Source organism: Poecilia mexicana, unplaced genomic scaffold, assembly GCF_051168715.1.
Source record: "Poecilia mexicana isolate PSO_F unplaced genomic scaffold, ASM5116871v1 scaffold_2, whole genome shotgun sequence".
Lineage (NCBI taxonomy): Eukaryota > Metazoa > Chordata > Actinopteri > Cyprinodontiformes > Poeciliidae > Poecilia > Poecilia mexicana.
In genome coordinates, this window is record NW_028263371.1 from 44,931,076 (window position 1) to 44,956,941 (window position 25,866).

The 25,866-nt window shown below is 37.5% G+C and overlaps 1 protein-coding gene across 1 annotated transcript in view; it reads right to left on the reverse strand.

Moving 5' to 3' along the window:
* Positions 1-2,409: 2,409 nt before the first annotated feature.
* LOC106910455 (transient receptor potential cation channel subfamily M member 2-like) overlaps positions 2,410-25,866 on the reverse strand; it is a 28,151-nt gene continuing 4,694 nt past the window's right edge. The window contains exons 6-27 of the mRNA XM_088001601.1: positions 24,820-25,000; positions 24,577-24,740; positions 24,328-24,514; positions 22,092-22,153; positions 21,809-22,012; positions 18,960-19,062; positions 16,896-17,020; positions 15,046-15,417; positions 13,627-13,758; positions 13,412-13,541; positions 13,200-13,345; positions 12,537-12,649; positions 12,323-12,424; positions 11,926-12,139; positions 6,724-6,842; positions 6,496-6,628; positions 5,975-6,146; positions 5,690-5,870; positions 5,408-5,613; positions 4,046-4,181; positions 3,211-3,253; positions 2,410-3,061 (exon numbers count right to left, since the gene is read on the reverse strand). Of these exons, the coding sequence (XP_087857727.1) occupies positions 2,972-3,061; positions 3,211-3,253; positions 4,046-4,181; positions 5,408-5,613; positions 5,690-5,870; positions 5,975-6,146; positions 6,496-6,628; positions 6,724-6,842; positions 11,926-12,139; positions 12,323-12,424; positions 12,537-12,649; positions 13,200-13,345; positions 13,412-13,541; positions 13,627-13,758; positions 15,046-15,417; positions 16,896-17,020; positions 18,960-19,062; positions 21,809-22,012; positions 22,092-22,153; positions 24,328-24,514; positions 24,577-24,740; positions 24,820-25,000 (3,315 nt within the window). The 3' untranslated portion in view covers positions 2,410-2,971. The remainder of the gene's footprint in view (positions 3,062-3,210; positions 3,254-4,045; positions 4,182-5,407; positions 5,614-5,689; positions 5,871-5,974; positions 6,147-6,495; positions 6,629-6,723; positions 6,843-11,925; positions 12,140-12,322; positions 12,425-12,536; positions 12,650-13,199; positions 13,346-13,411; positions 13,542-13,626; positions 13,759-15,045; positions 15,418-16,895; positions 17,021-18,959; positions 19,063-21,808; positions 22,013-22,091; positions 22,154-24,327; positions 24,515-24,576; positions 24,741-24,819; positions 25,001-25,866) is intronic.

The following is a 25,866-nucleotide window of genomic DNA, read 5'->3' on the forward strand; positions in this document are numbered from 1 at the left end:
TCGCTTTTTGCCGAGTCTCTGGATCAGTAAGCCTGGGATCTCAATACTACAACAGTTAACATGTCAGGAAGCTTTCAGTTTCTCTTTTTAACATAAACAACATTTTTCCTGGATAAGATATAAAAAAAAATGTGATATTGAATTACATTATTGAGTATCAGGATTCTATCATAAGGTGTCTTGCCACTTAGTTGATAAGTGGTTGTAACATAGCTCACTGTAACTTTATGCAATAATTTATAAACAAGTAGTTTAATCAGGTTTTGTGTCATGATTTTATTGAGAATTTCTCTCTTCTGACTAACTTACTTATTTAAAATAAATCCTTACTTGCTGTGATTGAGTATTTTTATTTTATTTTATTTTTTTACGTTAAAACAGTCTTGTTTAGTTCAGAGTTTAAAAAAATTTATTAACTGTGCACATGACTGTGTACTGTGTACATAGATAACACTGGAAACCTGATGAAAACAAACATAAGCATAGAGAATACATATGGCACCCAGGATGATTAAGCCACTTAAAGGCGTTCTGATATCCACCAGAACTTTTCTTTGAGTTTCCACAATAACTTTTTCATCAGGCATTGAAATGTCGCGCCAAGATGCATTATCAGTCTGAACATGTCGATTGTTGTGTTATGGTCTTTGGTATCACTGCAGCTGCTTTATCATTAATGTTTTTCTACAGTTATGAGAATAGTGATGGTTTCCTCAGAAGAGCTTCAGCCCTCAGACATCATGACGCTTCTATCTAATGCATACTTGTCTATTCTTGTGTACTTGGAAAATGTTATTTGTCGTGGTCCATGTATTGTTCCCATTTAACCTAAAAATGAGAAAACTAATGCACCAGAACACCGGGGCGTTTCTTGCCTCGTGCTTCTAAGAAATCAACAACATACAACCTATAAATGAGGTAGCGAGGGAGGAAATAAGAACTAAAAGTTTGTGTCTTGGCTAAATTAGACAAATATTTGTGAAAATCACAACACGGATTTAAACATGGTATGTTCAAGTTTCTTGTTTAGATTCAAGAAGCTCAATATCAAGCTATTGAGCTTCTTGAAATACTGCACAATATTTCGACCATTTCAGTTGACAATTATTTGTCTATTAATGGTATAAAAGTGAGACTGTTATACTGGTAAAAGGTAGTCAATACAATGCCAAGGTAAAAAAAAAAGTCAAAGAATCAGTTTTCTCCACCCATCAAACTTTGAAGTGTTATAAGCATACGCAGAAATCCTGGATGGAGCAGGAGGGGATACAAGGGATATGATGCCCCCTTCTAAGGCTGTAATGAGTCGTGGAATGATTTGAGGGCCTAGAATATTAAAATTCATTGAAGCAGATTAAATGCTGCCTTGAACAAGCTATAGGACAGCTCTGTGGGCTACACAAAGCATGTTCATTACAGTAAATACACAAAATTATTCTCAAAAATCGAGATTTCACCCAGTCAGTTCTGCCCGTTCTGAGCTCATTAAGGAATGCTGTGTTTTAGGGCTACGTCACAATTATGTAAATGAGCAGCTGCGAGGTTAGAGGAAAAGCACAACATGTAAAAAAAAAGAAAATCAGACGACTTTGGTAATGTCCAGGTGTCTGACATGTTTTCACAAACACCACATCTTTTCTCTGTAGACCATAACTTCCAGTTTACCACAATTCCAACAGCAAATGCGCAGCTATTGTGGGTAATATAATGTAATGTAAGACACAGGGCTAGCAGAGGGTCATTTAGCACAGCTTTTGCTTGTGCCAAATATCCAATCATGTACGTGCCGAACAACAACACAAAACACATCATTATGTACTTTGATCGCAATCTTCTGCAGATTAGTGACAAACAGAACCTTCCTTCAGTCCAAGTATTTTAGTAAATCTTGTGTAATGTTGGTAATTTACAGAGGACTCCTTCCTAAACTGATCTACACAGGCTGCAACTTTCTGGCAACATCACAGGGGACATCGCAAGCAAAAATAAAATGAAGCCATGCAGCTCTGTTCTCTGTCATGAGAAAATGCCTGGACACATGCTCTGCATTAGAGCCCACAACAAAACATTTTCCCTTTCCAGCAGCCATTGTGCTATGGTCTTTAATGAAGTAGGTCGAACTCCACTTGGGTTGCCAGCTGAGGTGCTGGACTTGGCTTGAGGTTGCTAGGTAAGATATTTTCACGCAAAAATTTAGAGGTTTTTGAAACAGGCTGTTTTGCAGACACCAGTAGAGCATTTACTTATTCCCAAAAAATGACAAGGTGTTTAGTATTTTTTTTCTTGCTCTTGGCTGTTTCCGGAAGCAGGAGATAACCATATGGTAGCACAGAAACATGCTACCATAGCATGGATATGCATAATAGTGGACCTTTAAATTACAGTGACAACAGAATTGAATGTCCACACTTCTTTAAAATTTTATAAGCTTCTTTATTTGATAGAAAATTAGAAGCAGTCAGTACACTTTGATTCAATACTGAAAATAATAACTAATATAATGTAACCCAGGTTATATTTCCCTAATGCTGCAGCTGAAGGATACCAATTAGTCTGATCCTACAAATAAGAAATCACAGTTTGATTTAATCATTATGAACAACATCTTTGTTGCTCCAACATTGAAAGAGAAAAAAAAAAACAGACAAGTCTATTCTGGCCTTCAGATCCCACATTGCACATAATAAACAGCAATAATCACAAAGACATATTTCATTTAGCTTCTAATTAATATACCTGACACAAAAAGTAAAAAAAAAAACACATTGACTTAATAGCTATATGCCTGTGCTAGAGAAATCATGAAACCTGAAGCAAGAAACAATCATCTAATTACTATATACGCTTCAGCACTAGAAAACACAGAGCATTCTGTCTTGGGCCCCTTAATTACTCAAAATACTAACACTTTTATGGCCTAGTGCCACGATCAATGATTAAAGTAGACATGGCAACAAGGACCGAGTCCATCTCACTCAACAGTACTCTGTGGCTGAGCTTCTTTTGCAGGAGCACCCAGAGATTTCAGACTGTCCTCAATCCTCTGCAGTGCACTGGTGACCTGAAGACACAAAGCAACCAGTAGTTTAACCAGCTGCAAAGACAGTGATGAAAAAGGTTGTTTTCCTAATTGGGAATATGGAAATAAGACACATAGTTTGCACTGTGTTACAGATGCAACATTAAAGAAGAAAAAAATCAGTCCATAACCTTTTCCTCTAGTTTCTCCAGTCGCTCAGTTAAGGTGGTAACCCTTGGCAAACAAATGAAAGTAACATTAGTGACTGAGATTCAGATAAGCTGCAATTGAACTCAAAAATATTTTTTTCATGCATTATTAAAATAGAGATGCAACAACGACTGAATCCATCTCACTCGATAATACTCTTTGGGTGAGTTTCTTTTGAAGAATCATCCTGAGATTTTAGACTGTCCACACTTGTCTTCAGTGGTTTAATGAGATATTCTAAAGTCTGGGCCACAGAACTCTAAAATGTGCTATAAATTTTTAAAAATTTATAGCACATAAACCCTTCATGTAATTTCAGTAAGGATTTACTGGATGGTTTAACAAAGCCCATATGGAGGTATTTAGCCATCTGATAGGCTGGATTTAACTAGAAAAAGGAATTACCCTGGTAAAAACCAGTGTCTTGTTCTATGCTTTGCGTTGCTGCACTGTGAAACAACCATCCCTCAATGCAAAGAGAAGTGCCCAGCTGTTAATATTGAATTAACAGGCTGTTACTGTTAATTCAATATTTGGAAGCGTGGCCAACATGGTCTGAATGGATTCTTGCATTTCCACCGCTACCATTACTGAAACTACAGGCAGACTCCAATTCCAAAACAGGGCAGGAAATTGATGTCATCATTCACAACCTCTTCTGTTCACCGATTGGCCCATGATAAATTCTACAGGAGGAATTGAAATGAAAGGCAGAAAGCAGAAAGACTGAGCTGTGAAGCAAAATTTTAACTGAGCGGAATAGCGAATGAAGGCAGTGGCTAGGCAAGGGGAGAATAACTTTCTGGAGGATTTTACTTTTGGGAAGTGTCCTGGATGCGCCCCTCCTTGCTCTGGCTCTGCTCCTTTTGGACAGACAGCAGATATCGGTCCTTCATCAAAGCATGCCAGGACAACAGCTTCTCTTCCTCTATTGGATCCTCTATCGTTTTCTCTGGAGAAAAAAAAAACAAAAAAAACAACCCAAAACAAAACAGTGTGGGGTAATTTTTTTCAACATCATTTACAGTTTTCTCAGCCATAAGGCTCCACAGACCTCCACACAAAAGACATTAGGCAGAAAGCAGTGTGTTTTCATCATGTCACATTTGGTACTGGTACAATTTAAATACCACCGTAAAACAATAGACAGCACTGACTCTGGAAAAGTTACATAAATGGATACAGCGACATGCAAAACGTCTAGCTAAGTAGTATTTTCCTTTGAAAGAGCCAGAATTTATTGATAAACAGTTCTTTAGAGATTTTTTTTTGACAAATTGTGATTTATAGAGCTTTTAGCTGAAACCTTGCTATTTAGTGTATGATTATACAAAGTGTGGTTCTGAGTCAGGTCTTTGGTTTATCAGACTTTCAGATACTATTAATTAATTATTACCACTCTCTCATGTGGTAATAATTTTTATTAGTATGTTTGAAGAAGACTCAACGTTTGCTAATTTCAGTATAAAGACAATAAATTCTCATTGGTACTTAAACTAGAATTACTAAGGATGATGTTCTAGTAATGCTAAATTCACAAACTGCTTATTGTTAACATACGATGCCAAAGACCATTACCAAATGCCAGCTTTTGGTAATTTTATTGTTCATTTAAACTTAGAAAACTTTGTTTTACAGCAGCTACTCTTTCCCACATACAGTGTGATATCATATGTACTCCTAATATAGGTAATTACTAACTAGACTTGTCAGGAAGACTAAAAAAAGTATATCAAACACTGTTAATTTTAGTTCATAAGGAGAAATTTGAATAAGATAAGATTGGATTCAGCAGGCCAAAGCACTGCAAACAAATTGTAGATAGCATAATTCTATGATTGGTGTAATTTTAGTAATATATAAATAACTAAACAAATGATGAGAAAGGACGCAACTAAATATATATAAACAAGCCCGCATCCTTCAAGGATGTCTCAAGCTGGCACTCACTGAGAGTGTCTGTACTCAGAACTGTATCTATAATAATAATAATAATAATAATAATAACAATAGAGGAACTTGGTTTGCAGTGTGAGAGAGAAATTCAGATGAATTCTCTCTCAGAAACAGTTTTCACAATACAATAGAAGGTGATGATTATCAAAAGCAATGGATTTGAGATCACCTCTTGTTAACATCACACATAAAAAAAAAAATCACAGACTTATTAGACCTTACTGAACTCAGTCTGTGTGTCAGATGGAGTTCTGACAGACTGAAAAATATTCATCCACTGGTTCACAGGTTTGAAGAGGATGCTGAGATGACTGATGATGATGAAAGGAGGCGGTGGGGCTGGGCGGCTGTAGAACTCCTTAATCAGCTGATATCTTTGAAACTTCCAGATCTTGTCTGTGTTGTCATGGACTTCGTGGAATGTGTAGCTGTGCAGATAAAAGATTAACAGATTTATTATGGTGAAAACCAAAACTGGACAAAGGTGTGGTGCTAAGGACTCACTCAAAGATGGCTATGAGAAGGTTGAGGAGCAATATGTTGGCAAAGAGCAAGTAAACACAAAGCATGATAATGGTGAGCCACTCAGGGAATGCCGGCATTTCTTTTTCGTTCAGCACAGGACACTTGGGCTTCATGGGATCTGTACCATTCATGCTGCATGAATTTATATCAAATCCAGCATCTGCAGGAGACAAAACACTGAAACTAGAACATGCAGCATCACCAAGAAAAGTAGCCTTACATGCACACAGATAATGCTTTTTCTCACATAATAAACTGACTCACTGTCAATATTTTCTGGGAAACTTCCAAATATAATGAGATACGGCTCGTAAATAGCCCCACGGACAATCCAGTCCATCCGACGGTCATTATGGATGAGGATGCCTTGTTTGGCTACACCGTACGCCACAACCCAGATGCTCAGGAGAAACATGAAGAAGAAAATATCCTTCATCTGGAGAACAAAATTATATCAGTTAAAGGCCAGAAAACTGAAAAATAAAATTGCCAATAAATATCCCACTTTTAATGAAAATAGTTTTTAAGAAAACCTAACTTTGAAAACATAATGCAGAATAAAGTTTTGAAAGGCAGATACAAGAAAATCATAATATTTGACTACCCTGCTGAGAGAAAAACAAGTTTAAAAACCAGAGGTTCATATAAGTGTCATAAAGTGCATCGTTCTACTGTTGTTTCAACATTATATCAGGTTATGCTTATATTATCGTAAGAATACATAAAGACATATACACTCTCTATCTTCTATGAGTTAGTGACAAACAATGGAAATAGATCTTCACCATCTTCTTGACTATGATGATTTTAGGTCCTAATGTTTGATTGATGGTGAAGATCGCCATGAGGCGGAGGCAGAAGACCACAAAGTCGATGCACAGGATGATTTTTCCTGGGTAGAACAACTTGGTTGTCAGCCTGAAGTAAAACAAATAATAATAATAAGTTGGTGAGTTACAGATTACCGAGTGGCTTGAAATACTTTCCATGTCTCTCTGAAAGACAGAAGGTACCTGAATCCAAATCCTAGAAAGAACAGCAGGATGGAGATGACATCCAAAATGTTCCACAGCTCTTTAACGTACACCTTGGCTTTCTCATAAAATCCACAATGATCAGGGTCATGCAACAGCTGAGATAGAAAAAAAGAATTTAAACTGACGTGTCAAAAATTTACTGTCATCAGATATTTATAGGGAAGGTTAAATTTGATCACTAACCTCCACAGTTTAAATATTGGTACAGTTAAAATGAACAGTTATGCAGCACCCTCAACAACTACATGTGCAAGCCTGGTAAATATGTGTGAAAAGCATGGAAATAAACATGTATTAATTTAGAAAAATAATAACTGAATTGAATAACATTTATTCAGAAGGGGGGCTGTTAAGAAATAGTTCTTGTCAAAATCACCAGCACCTCACTTACAGGGACCCTTGCAGAAACAAATTAGGACCACCCTCTTTTGTCTATAGAGCTTCGGAGCGTGACGTCACTGATCTAGTCGGAGGGGTATCAGCGCCATCTTTGGTGTCCATAAGCATAACCGACAAAAACAACAGTCTCGCAGATATTTTTTTTAAATCCAAGTTACTTAAAATAATTTAGCCTTGGTATGAACTTGCTGTGTTATTGTCTGTAATGTCCGATCACACGACTGAAACGGTAAAAAGATGAAAAACGGACTTTCGTTTCACTATTTTCCTGCTTGGAAACAACGCGAGGAGGCTAACGAAAAGAAGACAAATGTCCTGCTATCAACGGTGAGACGTCCTGATATTACCTTCTCCAACATCCCCAGTTACCTACGAGTTTGCTCCAGACATTTCCATTCTGGTGAGTGTCTAAATTCGCTTTGTTGGTGTTGTCATAATTTTTTGCTATCATTTTGTCCGAGTGTACTCATGCTCAGTTTCTGTTGAATTCATTTAAGTGGGTCAACCTTGTATAGGTCGGGCTTATAGAGCTTTGGAGCTGACGTCACAGCGTATGACGTTTAAGACGCTCGGCGCCCTTTTTGGTTGGTGATGGGCAAATGAAGCCTCATGAAGCAATGAAGCTTTCCAACCCTTTGCTTTGCAAAAAGGTTCATTACTTGATGCTTCATTCATCACTCCTGGTGAAACTGTAACAGCCTTGTCACTCAGTTGGATCATACTTCCAAAAATTACTGAATGCAATATTGTCACAAAGTTTTCATCAAACTCATGTTTAGTAACAAGAGAATCAATGAAACCATATTTAATTGTCATATGTTTTTAAAAATGATTTGTCGCCAATCTAATCCTGGTATATGTTGAACGTCAGTGGTTGTGTTGGGTTTTCTTTTATGTCATATGCGGATTTGACATTAAAGACATTTGATGTTTTAGTGTCTTGGGAATGCAGTGCTTGATGGAGCATTTGCTTTTTCTTGGATTTCTAATTGGTTCTGATCCCTTATATTTGGCTACATGTTGAATTTTAGTTCTGCAACGGCATTAAATCTGTTTCTGTTGTGCAAGACTGATATATCTTTGCTAATCAGACTACAAATAATAGTGGAACTATCCAAAAGGTGAGAAATTGGGAAGTGGAGGGGTTAATTATTGTTATCTAAGAAGAATTTTATTGTGAGCGATAATCTCAAAGAATTACCAGATGTCAGATTTTCCTCTTGCTGGCTCCATTTCAGACAATCAATCAAGTTTATTTGTGTAGCAGGTTTCAGTAACAATGCAGTTCAAAGAGATTTACATCATAAAATCACAAAAATATAAAGTCATAAAAAAACATAATCTACAATTGAGAAAACCAGTAACAAACATTAAATTTTGATGAGTGCCATCATCAATACACATCAAATATGTTGGTCAATGTTCATTTAATTTTGGCCACTGAAGACAAATATTCTCTTCTGATGAGCGACCAAATGGACAACTACCCATGAAGCAGCACGCCTCATCGCGCTTTTATTTTGAAAACTGACACGAAAATGAAGCAGTCACGTGATCCAGGTAACGGGAGGCATCGTTTGTTGCCGGTCACGTGGTTTTCAGCAAGACAACACAAGCCTCGAAGCGAGACTTCATCGGACACGCCCCCTTTTTACTCGGTACAAGCCTCGAAGCCTGGCTTCAGATAGCCCATCACTATTTTTGGTGTCCACAGACCAAATCAAACTAGTCAGAACACCGGTGTTTTTATTGTGTTACCGACCGCAGTGAAGTTGTTTTCAAGTTGGATACTGGATATTCGCGCTCCGCGGAGTAAGGGGCGATCACTTAAAGGTTGATCCGATTTATGAACGCTAATTTCAGCCAGGTGTTCTTTACTGGTCCCTCCTCAAGCGCTCGGAGTTTCACAGAGGGACCGTCAATTTCCGAACACTCCTGTAAATAAATGCTTTGTCTTGTGACCAACTGATACAAAAAAAAGTGGTCATTCATGCTATTACACGAGCCACACTATCCTCTATTAAAATTTTAAGTCATATTCAATAATTTAAATAAATTTAACATTAAATGTTTTCTTCAGTAGCTTCCAAATCATGTGCCATTAACTCAATCTGTGTGAAATTGTTCTACTAGACTGTATTGATGAGGCACACTCACCTTGATTACATTTTAACACTTTTTATATATATTTTTAGCTATTTCTGTACTCAAGGAGCTTTTTCAGTTGTAGTAGTGGGACAATTGCCTAAATGAGAAGAGTGATAGCAGGTGTGAGTAATTTGGCACAGGAGCTGACTAAGGGCTGGGGAGAAGGTGGCACAGGGAAACTAAGGAGATCTGCTGGGAACACAAATGGGAGGAAACAGGGAACTGAAAAATACTTCTAATACAAAAGACACTAAGAGTAAAGAAAACCTGATGAACTAGGAGAGAAAGATAGAAAAGAGGAAAAAGCTCCTCTTTTTCAGTCGTAGAAAAGAGGAAAAAGCTCCTTTTTCAGTCACAACTCGCCAGTCGAACTTGTTATCCTGCTCACCACGTTGCCAGTTGTTACCTTTGTTATCCCTCGTGTCTCCTGTTTCATTGTATTTTGGATTTCCTTATTTTCCCTGGATTTTGGATTTAGTTCGTTTATTTTGTTCATTAAAATAATATCCCCATAAAGTATGTCTACTGCCTGCTGCGTTTGTGTCCACCACCACATCATGACACAAACCAGATGAAAGAGCCCATCTTTATACATTTAATGTGTAATTAAACAATAAAGGTGACACATTTTATGAAATAGAGATAATACTTTGATAAATATTTGTCCAGGTAAGTGAACATGTAATGAAGTAGATCCTCTCCTAGAATTTTATGCAATTGAACATTACGGGTAACAAGTGATAATCATCTGAGGCAATATATTTTATGAATAATTTTTAAAATATAATTTTGGTTAAAAATAAAAAAAGGGGGCCAAAATGGAATAAAAATATGCCTAATCTATATAGTTTAGTAGAATAATTTCACACAGATTTTGAGTCACATGACCTAGTAGCTATTTAAGAAAAATACAAAATTTTGACTACAGAAATAGTTAAAAAATATATAAAAAGTGTTAAAATGTAATCAAGGTGAGTGTGCCTCATCAATACAGTCTAGTAGAACAATTTCACACAGATTGAGTTAATGGCACATGATTTGGAAGCTACTGAAGAAAACATTTAATATTAAAATTATTTAAATTATTGAATATGACTTAAAATTTTAATAGAGGATGGTGTGCCTCGTTTAATAGCATGAATGACCATTTTTTGTATCAGTTGGTCACAAGACAAAGCATTTATTTACAGGAGTGTTCGGAAATTGACGGTCCCTGTGTGAAACTCCGAGCGCTTGAGGAGGGACCAGTAAAGAACAACTGGACGAAATTAGCGTTCATAAATCGGATCAACCTTTAAGTGATCGCCCCTTACTCCGCGGAGCGCGAATATCCAGTATCCAACTTGAAAACAACTTCACTGCGGTCGGTAACACAATGAAAACACCGGTGTTCTGACTAGTTTGTTTTGGTCTGTGGACACCAAAAATGGCGCCGAGCGACATAAACGTCATACGCTGTGACGTCAGCTCCAAAGCTTTATTGGACAACATTTACACACATGAACAAAATTGTTGGAACCCCTCTGTTAATAAATAATATTTCCAGGTTTTTTTTGTAACTTTCAAAAGTTTACATACATTTGGTCAGTGTCAGAAATAACTGTTTTTATGACTTGGGTCAAACCTTTCGGCTTCGACACGCATCTCTGAATGTATTTTAAGATTACTCCTTAAACACACAGCTTTCTTGTTGTCTTGATGGGACAGTCAAAAGAAATCAGCTAAGATATCAGAAACAGAATTGCGAAGCTGTACAAGTCTGGTTCATCCTTGGGAACAATTTACAGACACTTGAAGGTGCCACATTCATCTGTTCAAATAATTATATGCAAGTATAGCCATGATGGGAATGTTTAACCATCATATTGTTCAGAAAGGAGACGGGTTCTGTGTCCCAGAGATTAATATATTTTGGTCCAAAGTGTGCAAATTTACCTCGGAACAAGAGCCAAAAGTCTAGTGCAGACACTAGCTGAAGCAGATAAGACAATGTTATTATCCACAGTCAAATTGGGAAAAGCTTGGACTCAAATTGGTCTTCCAAATGGACAATAATCCTAATCATACAACCAAAGTGGTTATAATGAGACTAAAGAACAATAAAGTCATTGTTTTGGTGTGGCCATCACAAAGCCCTGATCTCAGTCCTATGAAGAAGCTGTGGGAAGATCAGAAAAAATATGTGCGAGTGAGGTGGTCTACAAAATGGACTCAGTTGCAAAAGTTCTGTCATAAGGAATGAGCCAGAAGTCCAGCAAACCTTTGGTAGAATTTTGTGGAAGAAAACCCAAGAAGTTTAATCTAGTTATACATTTTAAAAGTTATCTCTGATACTGACCAAATGTGCATAAACTTCTGAATTTGAGGTTTAAAAAATCTCCAAACTCTTGCAAAGTTTTCTGGTGTTTAACAAATCAAAATAATTTTGGTAATTCTATCTAAGCTAAAACAAGAAAAGTTTGGTCTGACCTACGTTCAGAATGTGAGAAAAAAAATTTATATGTGTTTACATTTAGTCGATGTAAATATCTGATTTCAACTGCACAAGCCTGGTAAAGATGATTGGAAATACATGTGGTTAAGTACTATTAAACATGGAAGCTGCAGCATGTTTATAAATGAGAGTCTCACCTGTCTGATCTCCTCACACACCAGAGTGAACAGCCAGCTGTAGAGCAGCTGCTCTCCTACAGATAGAGTTCTTTGGAAGTCGACCATCAGGACCACAGCAAACAGGGACAGGAAGGCAAAGTACGAGATGATGTTTCCATAAAACTTGACCTGAGGAGCTTTGTACAGTCCAACCAGTCTGGACCAGCAGTTCAGAGGCTCCACATTCGACTCTCTGTGGGCAGAAACATCAGCATCAATGTAACTCTGATCAAAGATTGTTGCTACCAAAAAATAAAAAATAAAATACAAAAATAAAGCTTCACAATTCACAGGGATGTATAAAATAACATAGAAAGAACTAGAAACAAATGTTAAGTAGGTCTTTAATTCAATCAATGACAGGTTGTCCTCTTACGAGTGCTCCGGCTCGTCGTTCGAAGGGCTCTTTGGCTCTTCCTCTCTAGTTTTGTTTTTTTCCTTTTCCTTCTCAGTTTTACTCTGGGTGACTTCATCTCTTCTAAAAAGATTCACAGGAACAACAGAAATGAATGTGGAAAATAATTGTGGAAATTGAGGCTTTACAACTTCCAGAGTTTTCAATTACACAATCTCTCCCATTAATAATTCACCTGAACGCCAGAAACTTGGTGTAGATCAGAGGGAAGAAGACCATGCAGACCAGCACCCTCCACACAGGATTGTTGACTGAAAGCTCACCACACCAGATCTGAGTAAGAAGATCCTAAAGCACAAGAGTCTTATCAAAAACTTTGAACAATACATGGATATAAGAAGGCAGACTGTTCAACATCACTGTGTGGGTCTGTATCCATGATGTTCATGTAACTTCACTTTACAACTGGTAAGTCTGCAGTCCCATGTTAAAGCAATCGCTTTGCCCTTTTTCTCACTTTGTAACAATACAGTCAAAAAACCTCAATGTATTTCTTGGGTTTCAACAACTGCAAGTCCTAATGGCAGATGGTATCAGGATTTCTTCCAAGATTTTCATGAATTGTGGTACATCCATATCATCATTAACCTCTTGTGCCTCCACAAAAAAAGAAAAAAAACAAAAAAACAAAAAGAAGACAAACCTACACTATAATGTTGTCATTATTGTATTTTTAGGTGAAAATGATGATTTCAGGATGAGGTTCAGAGTTAAGTTTAACGCATACCATTTTGCATATAGGCAAGAAGGTTAAATGTTGGTCTCATCTCACTGCATGGTTTATGAATGATATGCTACATGTTCTAATTTATAAAATGTAAATAAAAATCTGCTTCACCTGAACACCTGACTGAGCCACAAAATTTTTATCATCGGCCTCCAGCGCCAGCCTCAGACACGTCGTCCTGCCCCAATAGCATGAAACTCGAACCAGCAGCTTCTGGGCACGCACCTCATCATTCTTGTAGCACTCGCTGAACACACCTGAAGACACACATGCAAGTCAATAAACCTCTGCCTGTAAAGGTTCTCTTTACCTCTGTCTCATACCAATCGCGCGATCTTCATAGTGACTGGCGAGCTCCAGCATTTCCTGAGCGTCGTCAGCATCGTTTACCTCCTGTGCCATTTTCTTCAGGATCTTACTGGCAGCCAGAGCAGCAGATATGCAGTCTCCACACTGAGCACATAGAGAGAAATGCAGAGTTAGACACATAAACCACTTTGAACACAGTTTCTTTAAACGTGCGGGAGTTTTTAATCACCTGATCCCAGGCGATTTCAGCCAGCTCCTTGTTGTTCTGTACAACTGCCCAAAGGAAAAGGTCTCTGCCTGCAACTCTTTGAGCTTCCCTGAGATCCTTGAACGTTGACAGCACTTTAGTTTCCTGAGAATCCTTAAAAAGAGTAAGGGATTGGATTTGTTGGGGTTATATCAACAAGTACACTCTATAAAGCTGAAACAGATTGTGGAGTCAATGATCTCAGGAAAGTCTTTGAAATAAAATAATATTTTAATGAAATACCTAATGAAGACATCTATTAATGACATTTTGAACTAGAAACACTGGAATTAATCCCATGATGCTCCATAAATAAAACAGTTTCTAAATTAATATTTATGAATGGCAATCTTCAGAACTGGATAGTTCATGCCCCTTTCACAGAGGGAGGATATTCATACATTATCTGAATAAATATACTGCTCAAAAAAATAAAGGGAACATTTCACTTTAATTTTGTGTGTGGCTCCAAATCCAGGCCTCCATTGGTTAATAAATTTGATTTCCATTGATGATTTTTGTGTGATTTTGTTGTCAGCACATTCAACTTTGTACAGAACAAAGTATTCAATGAGAATATTTCATTCATTCAGATCTAGGATGTGTTATTTGAGTGTTCCCTTTATTTTTTCTAGCAGTGTATATTTCCCAACCAAAAATTCCTGTATTTGCAAGTGAAGAATGTGTTATTTTTATTTAAACTTTTTCATAATTTTTGACTAAATTTTCTTCTTCCACATCCATCTCAGTCTCCAGACCTAGTAACCTGAATATGCACTGTGCTGTGCCACATGGAGTAGCAGGACACAGTCATAAAATGATGAATTGCAGGATCCAAGTGCAGGGAGGAGGGAGGAGGCAGGCAGGTGAAAGTCAACAGTTTACCTCTTTTTTACGTTACAGACTATTTTGTTTTTTTTTTTTTTTTTTTTTTTTCAAGCTTAAAATGCCATATTTATGACAGATAAAAGTTGTCATAAGAGAAAACATAAGACCATGGTGGACTTAAAAGGAGAATGCTTAAAAAGCAAAACAATGACTGAATGTTTTTCATTTGATTATAGTTGCAGCATTTTTAGGAAAGCATCACATTTAAACATAGAAACAAAACTGATCATCCTGACATACATCTAATTTAATCTGTAGAAAAACTGGTCTAGAGAGAAAATAGTATAGGAAACATGTGTAAAAATTAATAATCTAAGATTCACTCTGTATGTAATTACTGCCTGAAATGTTACAGAAAACCAAGTGATATTTTTCTGGCAGAAATGGGTTGTATAAGATATTAACAGTAGAGGTGCCTGTAGATTTGAGTCTGACCATTTTATGAAAAACAATTTCTAATTGTAGGATTTTGTTTTTGCCAACTTAATAAAGTTCAGAATAAAACATACTCACATGCTGTCTAGACTCTACACCCACAGCACACTGTCCTGTATCCTTGAGGGGTTGATGATAGATGCGCTTTGTGAATTTTCCCAGCAGGTGGCGCACTTCATCAGAAACTTTATCCAAGGAAATTTTTTCTCGTGCCTCTTTAATAGCCTCCCCGCTTATTGCCTGCCTCCTGCTACTGCTGGCAAGTTTCATCCTCTTGACCAGCTTTTTCAAGAAAAAGCAATTGGGCAGCTTTTGGTAGAGCTCACAAAGGGTGCTATTGTCCTTTTTCAGGAAGTCCTTCAGAATCACACCGTTCTCCAGGAGCAGACTCACAAAATCAGGCTTGTTGTCAACCAGGGCTAAATGCATGGCGTCGTGTAGGTCACTGGACTAAAGAAAGAAAAGAAGAGACTTCTGATGTTGGTGGAAAACCAACCAGTTTTATGTCAATCAAACCCACTACTAGTAAACCAGAAAAAAAAATCTGAAAGTGAGAAAGTGTTGCTTCTTGCAAACCCTAAAGTAGCAGTAGATAATTCACTGTTTTTACACAGCACCACAGGTTAAGAAGTCAGTAGTTTTCCAGCAGATTTGGTTTCTTTACAGTTATTTCAGTCTTGCAAAAAAGGGTGAAGTAACAGTTTGAAAGTGTCTGAAAAGAGATTGAAGCAGCACTCATTTCACCCTTCATCCATTGTCGTATCTAATCAAACAAACATACAGTTGAAACCAGATGTTTACATACACCGAATAAAAAGACAACCATTACTTTTCGTGGTCTAAAGTTAAATCAGGCCAAACTTTTCATGTTTTAGCTTAGTTAGAATTACCATAATTACTTTTATTTGCTAAATTCCAGAAGACGTAACAAGAACTATCCTCAATTTCAAAAGTACATACATTTGGTCAGTATCAGGCATAACTGCCTTTTAAAATGTATGATTTGAGTTAAACTTTTTGAGTTTTCTTCTACAAACTTCTCATAGGTTAACTGATACATTTGCGTTAATTTGGACTCAAACCTGTAGATGTTTACAGTCACACACTGCTTTCTTGTTTGACATGATGAGATATTCAAAATAAATCTGCCAAGATGCCAGGAAGAGAATTGTGAAGCTACAGAAGTCTGGTTAATTCTTGAGAACAATTAAAGATGTGTGAAGATGCTATGATCATCTGTTCAAACAATTACATGCGAGTACAAACATGATGGAAATGTCCATCATATCATTCAGGAAGGAGACGGGTTCTGTGTCCCAGAAATGAATGTATTTTGGTCCAAAATGTGCAGATTGACCCCAAAACAAAAGCCAGAGATCTAGTGTAGACAATGGCTGAAGCTGGTAAGGCAATGTTATTATCCACAGTCAAACTGTCCTGTACCAACATGGGCTGAAAGGGAGATTAGTGCCTTGGTTGTTCACAGATTACATCACTTAAGCCCAGTGAAAGCTTTAGTTGTGCTCCATTCCTGAAGGGGGTGAAATCCCTTTGAGAACGAGAGACCAGTGCCATAAAAGGACAACTGGAGAGAGATCTGGGAACTCCTCTCTTGTGGATAGCATCACTGCAGAGAGCAGGTGCTCCAGCACCACCTAGAGTCTATCTGTGCATCTCCCTGTGTGCTACTCCTTGGATCCCACACTTTTCAAAAACTTATAATTTATGGTATTGGTATGGTATTCACATTGATTTATTTATTGTGACACCATATTGACCTTCTTTTTCACAAATGATTGGCTTATTTAGATACATTGCTCAAAAATATTTATTTACTTTACTCTTTCATTGTGATAATTTTAAATAAAGTTTCAAAGCAAATCAAAACCTTTTGTTTCAACAGGCAAAGTGTTCTGACATAAACTCACCTCCCACATGCTCTCCTTAGTGAAAATCTCACTCTGAGCTAAGTCGGCTCTGTTCCAGGCAATAGCCAGCTTCAGCTGCTGCTGCTTCTTCCAGGATTCATCTTTTAATTCACTAGTCCTCAAAGCTGAAGGTAGAATATAGACTGACAGCTAAATATCTTCAAGATGCACTGCAAACACACTTATCAACCTTTATTTAAGGCAGTTAACCAGTATAACAAGCACAGCTTAAGAACACAAAGTAGTGAAGTAGTTTTGGCTGAAAAAAAGCAGAGAACTCATAGACAAAGGTTGGAGTTAGATGAGAACTGATTAGATGTCCAGAAGGAGCTCAGTTATTAATTAATTATCTCTAAACACAATGAGTTTTATTTTGGGGTACTGGAGAAAATGGGGTTCAGTGATTCTTGAGATCATGGACAAAACAGGTCCTATGGATAAAGCACAGAATTTAAATAAAATAAGTTTTTTTTTTTTTTTTTTTTCAAATAACTAACTAAACTAATCTGGGCCATGTCAGCACAACAATAAGTTTTCCCAGTGTTTGCTGAATATTTTTTTTATTTAAACTTTGTAGTAGGTGGATGGTGTCTGTAAAATCCCTTGCCCTGAAGCAGAACTCAATATATTATAATTGTTTAAAACAATTAAAGGGATACTAAGATAATATACTATGACAAATAAGTATAAGTATTCAAATAAATAATTATAAAAGTATCAATAAATTGAATTAAAAATCATTTTTATATATTTTCCAACTCAATTGAAATTTATCCTAAGTTTTTGTCAACACTGTCAAACATAAAAAGAATGTAAAAAAAAAAATAATCAGGCATTATTGGGGGGCACCAGAACTTCTGAGGACCCCATGACCACTTCCTTTCTCTTCCTTTGCTAAGAGGTCTAGGCAGCTCTGGTTAGCACAGTGGTTTCCAAACATTTTCTGCGACCCCCCCGCCCCCCATGGATTACAAATGGCTGTCTGGTTGAAACGACGTGTGACGGGGGGGGGGGCATCGATTTTTTTGGGGGGCAAAATGAATGTAGGTAGCTGAAAATAGACACCAACATCGGTAGCCTACAAGGTACTTGTTAACCTTAAGGTGCTGTATTGATATTAGCTAGCTAGTCATCTTTTAGCTAACATTACCTGCATCCAACAGCTTTACTCAACTCAGTCGGTTACTTTGGAGGGAAAAATTGTGAAAAGTTCTTTGCGTTTTGCTGGTTTGCTGCCGTGATTCTAACACAAACCTACGTAGCTCCGCCCAGCAGCAGCAGGTCTCCTTCACAGGTGTAAACCCAGCGCGAGCGTCGTAGCGCTCATGTTGCGTTTAAAGGCGGCTCGGAAAAACAGGTTACGACATGTTAACAACGGATTAAGCAGTTTTAACTGCTGATAAAAGTGACAGAGGACACAAATGTGGGAAGTGTGGAAGCTTCTACTGTATCAAATTGACATAGGAATAACAGAGAGTTGGCCATTCTAAGGTAAAAACCCAGCGCATACAGTGTTCATGTTTTTGTTTTTTTCATCCAGACGGCTTCCTGCGCCCCCCCTGCAATGACACGGCGCCTCCCCTAGGGGGCGCGCCCCACAGTTTGGGAACCTCTGGGTTAGCATGTAATTCTTTAGTTTTTTTCTTCCATTTTATACCTAAGTTTTTCATCACAACACCATAACTGACCATTTACAATATTTTGATGAAATTTTGTGAAATAAAAGCTTAATTTTGGTACAATGTAAAGATTTCCTGGACCTGATGAGCTACAATATGGCCTCCTTCAGAATAACATATAAATTGAGGTAGTTTGGCATTTTGTCAACTCCATCATAGTTTTTAACTGACTCTTTCAGTTAAAGATATTTTTTGAAAAGTTAAACCAGTTTAATAAAAATACTTTCCACATTTTCCAAATTTTTATCTGAAAATATAATTAAAAATCATATCAATTACAGTCCAACTACTTTGTGTTGGTTTAGCTCATAAAATAACAATAATATACTCTGGTCTCCAGTTGTAGTATGACATTTTAAATAGTCTTGCAAGGCACCATAGTTACCTTTGAGAAGAACATCAAGGATTACCACATCCATGTTCACCCGCTCATCCTTGCTTGCTTTGAATATTGTCAGTAATTCGGGCTTCTTTATGATCTCCTGAATCTGGAGACAGAGCAGACAAATGTCTAGACCTGCTGTGATGGAAATATGTTGACATGTGTCATATGACGTGGTTTACGACATCAGAAAATTTAGAATATCAGATAACATCCTATTTTATGTCAGGTAGTAGAAGTATTTTTTTAATTTTTTTGTTTAGTACCACAACAAATATTTTTGTCATAATCCAAAGGGATGATCTTCAATAGGTTTACATGTAAAGACATGGCTACAAACTTGGTAGCATGCAAACATCTGATCTAAAAACATCATTCCTTCAGTAAAATAATGAGAATAGCGTGTGCAATAAATTTAGCATTTCTGCATTCATGAATATGTAAAGTGTATGCAGACGATATTCATGCAAATAAACCTAAAAAGAAAAATACTATGACTAAACTTAAATATTATGTCACGTTACTTTACAAAAACTGAACATTAACAAAACACTAACAGCTAGAATCATCACTTGGTTTGCAATGGTTGGGTCCAGCAAGTAATCTCCCATTTTTCTTTGTCATGGAAAATTTGGAGGTAAGTTTGGAGATGAAGAGTTAAATATGCCTATTAAGAGCTTTATGTTGATAGATTTTTTTGATTGTTTTCATTGTTATGTTGTACCACAATGGATGCTTATTTTAATGACATGTATTATTAAAATTACCATTCTTCCAGCATGATGTATTTCTACTAGGGCTGTTGTAAACGAATATTTTAGTAATCGAGTAATCTATCGATTATTCTTACGATTAATCGAGTAATCGGATAAAAAAAAATTCTAAAATGAAATATTGGTAAATCTGGCATAATACCAGTGTTACTATCAGATATCAATATCAGTCCAATTTTTCATATTTGAGCATCCCTAACAGTTGCTTTTTTGTAGTTTAGAAAACTAGCCTGTAACAATAATAGCTCACTTTCTAAGTTAACCAGAAGAAAAGTTATAGAAAAATCTGAAATTATATTGAATTTAATAACAAAGAGGCAGGCTCACAAATATGCTTATAAAAAATGTCTACAATCCAGCTTTTAGTTTATGTATTCATCTTCAGTGAGTTTAATAGATTAATTAAACTCACCTTGCCACCTAACCTGTCACGCTTTGGGTTTGAAAATACGGGAAATGCCGCCTGGAGTGGGAGGAGAGGGCGAATGAACGAACGTAAGATGGAGGGGAGGAAATAGACCAGCGGACTGACGAACCGTTAGACCGGGGGACGAACACGGGGGGAAGCAATACGGGATATTTACGACACCTTCACTGGTCACACTCAGAAACTCATCTACTAGCCATGTACGATGCGCTCCGCCACCCGTTTCTTCAGACCGGGATATGAAATTTATTGTGCGGTTCGTCGGTAAAGCTACATTTACACGGTAAGCATCAGCTACTCAGCCGCCCGCCCTGTTCAGGCTATCCGCTCACCTCAGCGCTCTTCCCGCTGTTCGCTTTCAACCAGCAGCCCCGGAGGAGAAATGCTGCCGTACTCCAGGCATCCCCCAGTCATGTTAAGGATGCTTATTGGTTCCCCAAAAACGATAAAAAGTCGGGCATTATCATCAATCAATAAAATCCCCACGGGCTAATCTTGAAGATTGGACTTTATGCCGCTGAGACTTAGCTTTTGTCAACAACTCAGAGGCGGAAGTGAGAGCTCCGCGCAACGCAAATGAAGTCCCGGCCGGAACACGGTGCGCTAACTAATAAAACATAAATTAACGAAGCTTCGAGGCAGGTAAATTTTCCTCGAGGAATTTTAGTAATCGAGGTACTCGAATCATTCGAGGAATCGTTTCAGCCCTAATTTCTACTTCATGTTTCTTTTACTGTCCCTCCCCTCTTCGGTTATATTATGTTTTTTTTTTTTGTTTGTTTGTTTTTTTCATTCTAAATGATTATGAACCAAATGAAGCTCTCTAGGATAAAGACCCAAGTTTAGATGTTTTTTTTCTGCAGCTGCTCAGAAATCAAACTGTCTCTAAGCTGTTTTGGATTTCTTATTGTTGGTATGAAACTGCTATGTTGTCTGCCTGTTGTCAGAGTCCACATAGTGCCAACTGAAAGACTGCTATGACTCTTATTTGAAGCTTTAATTTGACCAATACAATGAATTTTGATCTCGTGGCTTTCATATCATGTACATGGCATTAATAAACCTGACTATGACTTTCACTTAACAGTGCTTGGCAAATTGTTCTTTTTCCACTACAGCCAGTAGCACATGCAGAATCCTCCTTTAAAGAGGCCAGTCTGCACCACTTTTAAACATGCATTCAATTGCACCCCCAGTTTTTGTACAAAAGGTGGTGCAAACTTGATAGCACGTGCAAACTTGACCTACAAACAACATGCAAGCAAGATTGCATCAGCAAAATCAGGAGAAAGGCTGGGACCATAAATGTAGCATGTCTGCCTTTATGAACATAAAAAGCATATACTTATCATCTGAAAGTATAAAATACTAAGACGAGGACATGCATTTGTATTGACTTAACAGCCACAACACAATTTATCAAACTTGAAAGTAATTGCGGGTGCTATTTTTGCGTCACACTGACACACAAAAATGTCAGTTCTGAGGGTGGTATAGATATAACAATGACAGAGAGATGCTTAAAAGCCCCATATTCCCCCAAATTCCCTTCCTCTTATGGCCATCCCGAGCAAGTGCCAGAATGGCCCATATCAAAACCTCCATAGTGTATCACTACTTGTCATGGACTGGAACATCATGACCTCACTAACCATTTTTTCGCATTCTTCAATCTCTTGGCGTGTGAAATTTTTGAAATCTTTATTGAAAAACTTCTCCATCTGCTGCTGGATGAGGTCGTTGGAAATGGTCGTACTCTCACACTGTTCAAACACGTAGGCAATAACATCTGCCATTCTCCCAGAGCCCTCCAGGATCACGCATGGTGTGTTGTTTTGGATGGCATGGTAGACTGTCTGAGGGGAGGCACAAATACAAGGTCAGATTACCTCAAACTCAAAGATGGAAAGAAGATTCAGGAAACGGCTAACTCACTCTCAGTGTGCCACGTCCTCCATCCAAAACCACACAAACCACTGGGGTCTTGATGCCACTCTCTGAATGGTAGATAATTAAAACAATTATTTACAGTTACTGGTAATTAGTGTTCAAAGCCCTCAGAACCGAGCGGACAACCAATGCAAGGGATGGCCATTCATCTGCCTCCAGCAGAGCAAAGAACCCTATTATAATTGTACATATTTTGTTATTATTATTATTATTATTATTATTATTATTCTCCTCTTCTGAAACGTGTTTGCCTGAATACTTAGGAAATCCTAGAAAAATAAATCTGAGTAGAAAAAAAAAATCACTGCAAAAATAATTTTCCCAATAACATAGGAGGCGATGTTGCAAAGGATATGTTATATGATTTGTTGTCACTGTGTATTGAGTTTTATGGAGTCTATGATGCTATGGGGTAAAAAAAAAAAAAAAAAATACATCTACATGATCGCTTGAAGGATTACTCTAAAATTTAGTACAGATGTTCGACACCCAGAGGTCTTATCTTGAAAATGATTATGAAGTGGATGTGGCTTTTATGATATCTCACATTTGACCTTTGAAGTCTGTGGAATGAAATGTTAATATCAGGGAAAGCACATTATATACAAAATTGCATCCCATACAAATTGAGAACATTTTGTTAAATTTGACCACTAGTGTCACCATCATGAATAGAAATTTTAAAATTTATAAATTTCTATCAATTATTGTCAAGTAGTTCTTCCACAACTACTTGATGTAGACATAATTTCTCTTTTCCAAAATGTTCTTTGAATCATGTCTTATTACGAACAAACCAGGTAACACCAGGCTGACAGAAGAGACTATGTGGGAAGGGATGGGATCAGGTGCAGATGAGCTGGGTCAGGAATCGGTGAACGGTTAGCTCTTTGGTTTTTCCATTACAAAATAAAACAAGACATTTTTTTTAAAATACTGTTTTTGTTTTAAAACTAATCTTGAAAAATGAAAATAGAAAAAGGACGCATTATTTTAATGATTAACACAAAGACAAACTTTACTTCTTTGTTAGTGCCCTGAAATTGTGGCCTAAGCTTGTGATGCTTTTCATTTTCACCATTTTCACAGTCACACCAGATACAGTTTTTAGATCGCGGGATTGTGTGAGTGTGTTTTGTCACCTTGCACACTCTTTTAGTGCATATCTTGAATGTCGGGTGCACATGCTAATGTTGGTGTGTAATTTTAACCGCATTATCAACAAAAGTCTTTTTTTTGAAAATGGAAATAATTTATGTAATGAACTGCAGCACTAATAAATATCAAGGTGCTCTTTTTCCACAAAGAGAAGTAAATGGTAATTTATCTGCTTATCACTGGTAATGAGTGTGATTAGTGAAATAAGGCGCTTCTCTTTGTTCTTTTGTCCTACCCAGGCAAAATACAAATTCCACATTTTATGAGAATGTACACAGTTTTAGGAAAATCGTTTTCTGGCACCCTTCCTCGCCATGAATGTGTTTGCCTTATTTAGAGTCAGTCAACACATCTCATTGAGAGCTGATGATCTTAACATGAACAAAATTATTTTATTTCAACTAAGTAATTAACTTTATGAAGTTCAATAATCTCCTTTAAACTCTTCTTCTTTGGGAATTTCCAGCCTGCAAAGTTACATGTAAAAACAACTGAATATTATATTTTGGATTTAGATAACTGAACCAACAATCAATCACTGTTAATTAAATTTAAAATTTTTACTTTTCAGTTTTAAGAATGAAAAAAAAAATTTTTTTTGCAATTTTTTTGTTTTGTTACAGGAAATCAAGTGTGAAATATATGTGTAGAGCAGTGGTTCTTAACCTTTTTTGAGGTACTGAACCCACCAGTTTCATATGTGCATTCACTGAACCCTTTTGATAAATACAACAATATCGCTGCTGGAAACTGTTGAGCGTGGGGGGGCTGGGAGGGGGCGTCTGCAGCAGCGCTGATTGGCTAAGCAATGTAACGTGATCCTCTGCAGGAACTGATAGCAAAGCGGGGTGCGTCATCACGACTTTACACAAATGTGTCTTTACTTCCACGGCAGAGGCTCCGCCGAACCTCTGAGACCGACTCATCGAACCCCTGGGGTTCGATCGAACCCCAGGTTAAGAACCACTGGTGTAGAGTATGGAACCCATTTGCAAATTGCTTGCAGTTCTACTTGCTTTTTTTAAAAATAAATTTTAATAATGAAAATTTATCTCAACTTAACCTTTCTCTTCAAGCTTGATCTCCATGTCTGAGATGTATTGCTCTAGTTTTGCACGCAGCGGGATCTCCACACGATAGTGTCCACTGGTTCCATCGTCAACCAACAGGAAGTGGGTATGATTGTTATCAAGATACGTCAGATCACGCTGACCTTGTGTGTCAATCACATAATTAGCTGGGAAGCAACCCTGCAAATAAACACAATTAACAGTATGAAAGAAACACACAAATCTATTCACAAGCTTCTTACTTTGTCATGTACCAACGCAGCCCTGTTGTGAATTACTCCCCATGGTGCCACTCCAATAGCCACTATTTTCTGCTGCGTGGTGTTACTCAGGGCACAGTCCCTCATAGCCAATCCAACATGTCTCATCACACCCACATTGGTACCACCGGTGATGATCCATGCACCTACAGATAATAAAGAATCACTGTGTGTGTTTCTGGTTGACATTCATCACACCTATCGCTAGTTTTCTGTTTGTCTCACCTGTAGTCTGAGCAATTTTGATAATTCCTCTGTAGAAAACCTTCTTCAGGTGGGACTTCAGGTAGAATTTCTTGGCTCCTCCAGTCACAGAGATGACCAGTTTGGGAGGACAGAGTTTCCACTGTTTAGTCAGTAACTCGTAGAGCAACTTAGGACTGGTGTCTGCAGACACTCGTGCATACTGGAGGTGGTGGGGAAAATAATAAATTTTCTATACATTTCTTCAATAAATAAAATCAGAATGTGCATTTACGTAAAGTGCATCCGGAAAGATTTTCCTTTTTCCATATTCCCAAATTTTGTTATATTATGACCTTAATGCAAATCATATTAAATTAATATATTTCCTTCTACACATAAATACCCCATTATGACAATGTGGAAAAAATGTAAGGTTTTTCATTTATTTATTAAAAACAGAAAACCAAGAAATCAATTTTAAGCAAATATTCACAGCTTTGCCATGAAGCTCAAAGTTGAATTGCTTCCTCAGATCATCCTTTAAATGTTTCGACGGCTTAAATGGAGTCCACCTGTGGTAAATTCTGTTAATTGGACTTGATTTGGAAAGGCACACACATCTACAAAAGGTCTCAGTGGAGTCTCAGTGAAGTTGACAGTGGAGGTCAGAGGTCAAACACAAAGCATTAATTCAAAGGAATTGCCTGTAGACCTCAGAGAGAGAATTGTCTTGAGGCACAAATCTGGGAGAAGGGCCTTAGACAGTGAGGTGATCAAGACCCCAATGGTCACTCTGTCAGCGTGCCACTTTTCCTCTGTTTAAAGAGGATGACCTTCAGGAAGGACAACCATCTCTGCAGCCATCCACCAATTAGGCCTATATGGTAGAGTGCCCAGATGAAAGACACACAGATGAAAAACACACAACATCCTGTGTTGAGTTAGGCAAAAGGCAAAGGAAACTCAGACCATGAAAAACAAAATTCTCTAGTCCGAGGAGACAAAGATTCAGTTCCTTGGTGTGAATACCAGGCATCATATTGGGAAAAAACCAGGCACAAGTCACCATCAGGCCAATACCTTCCC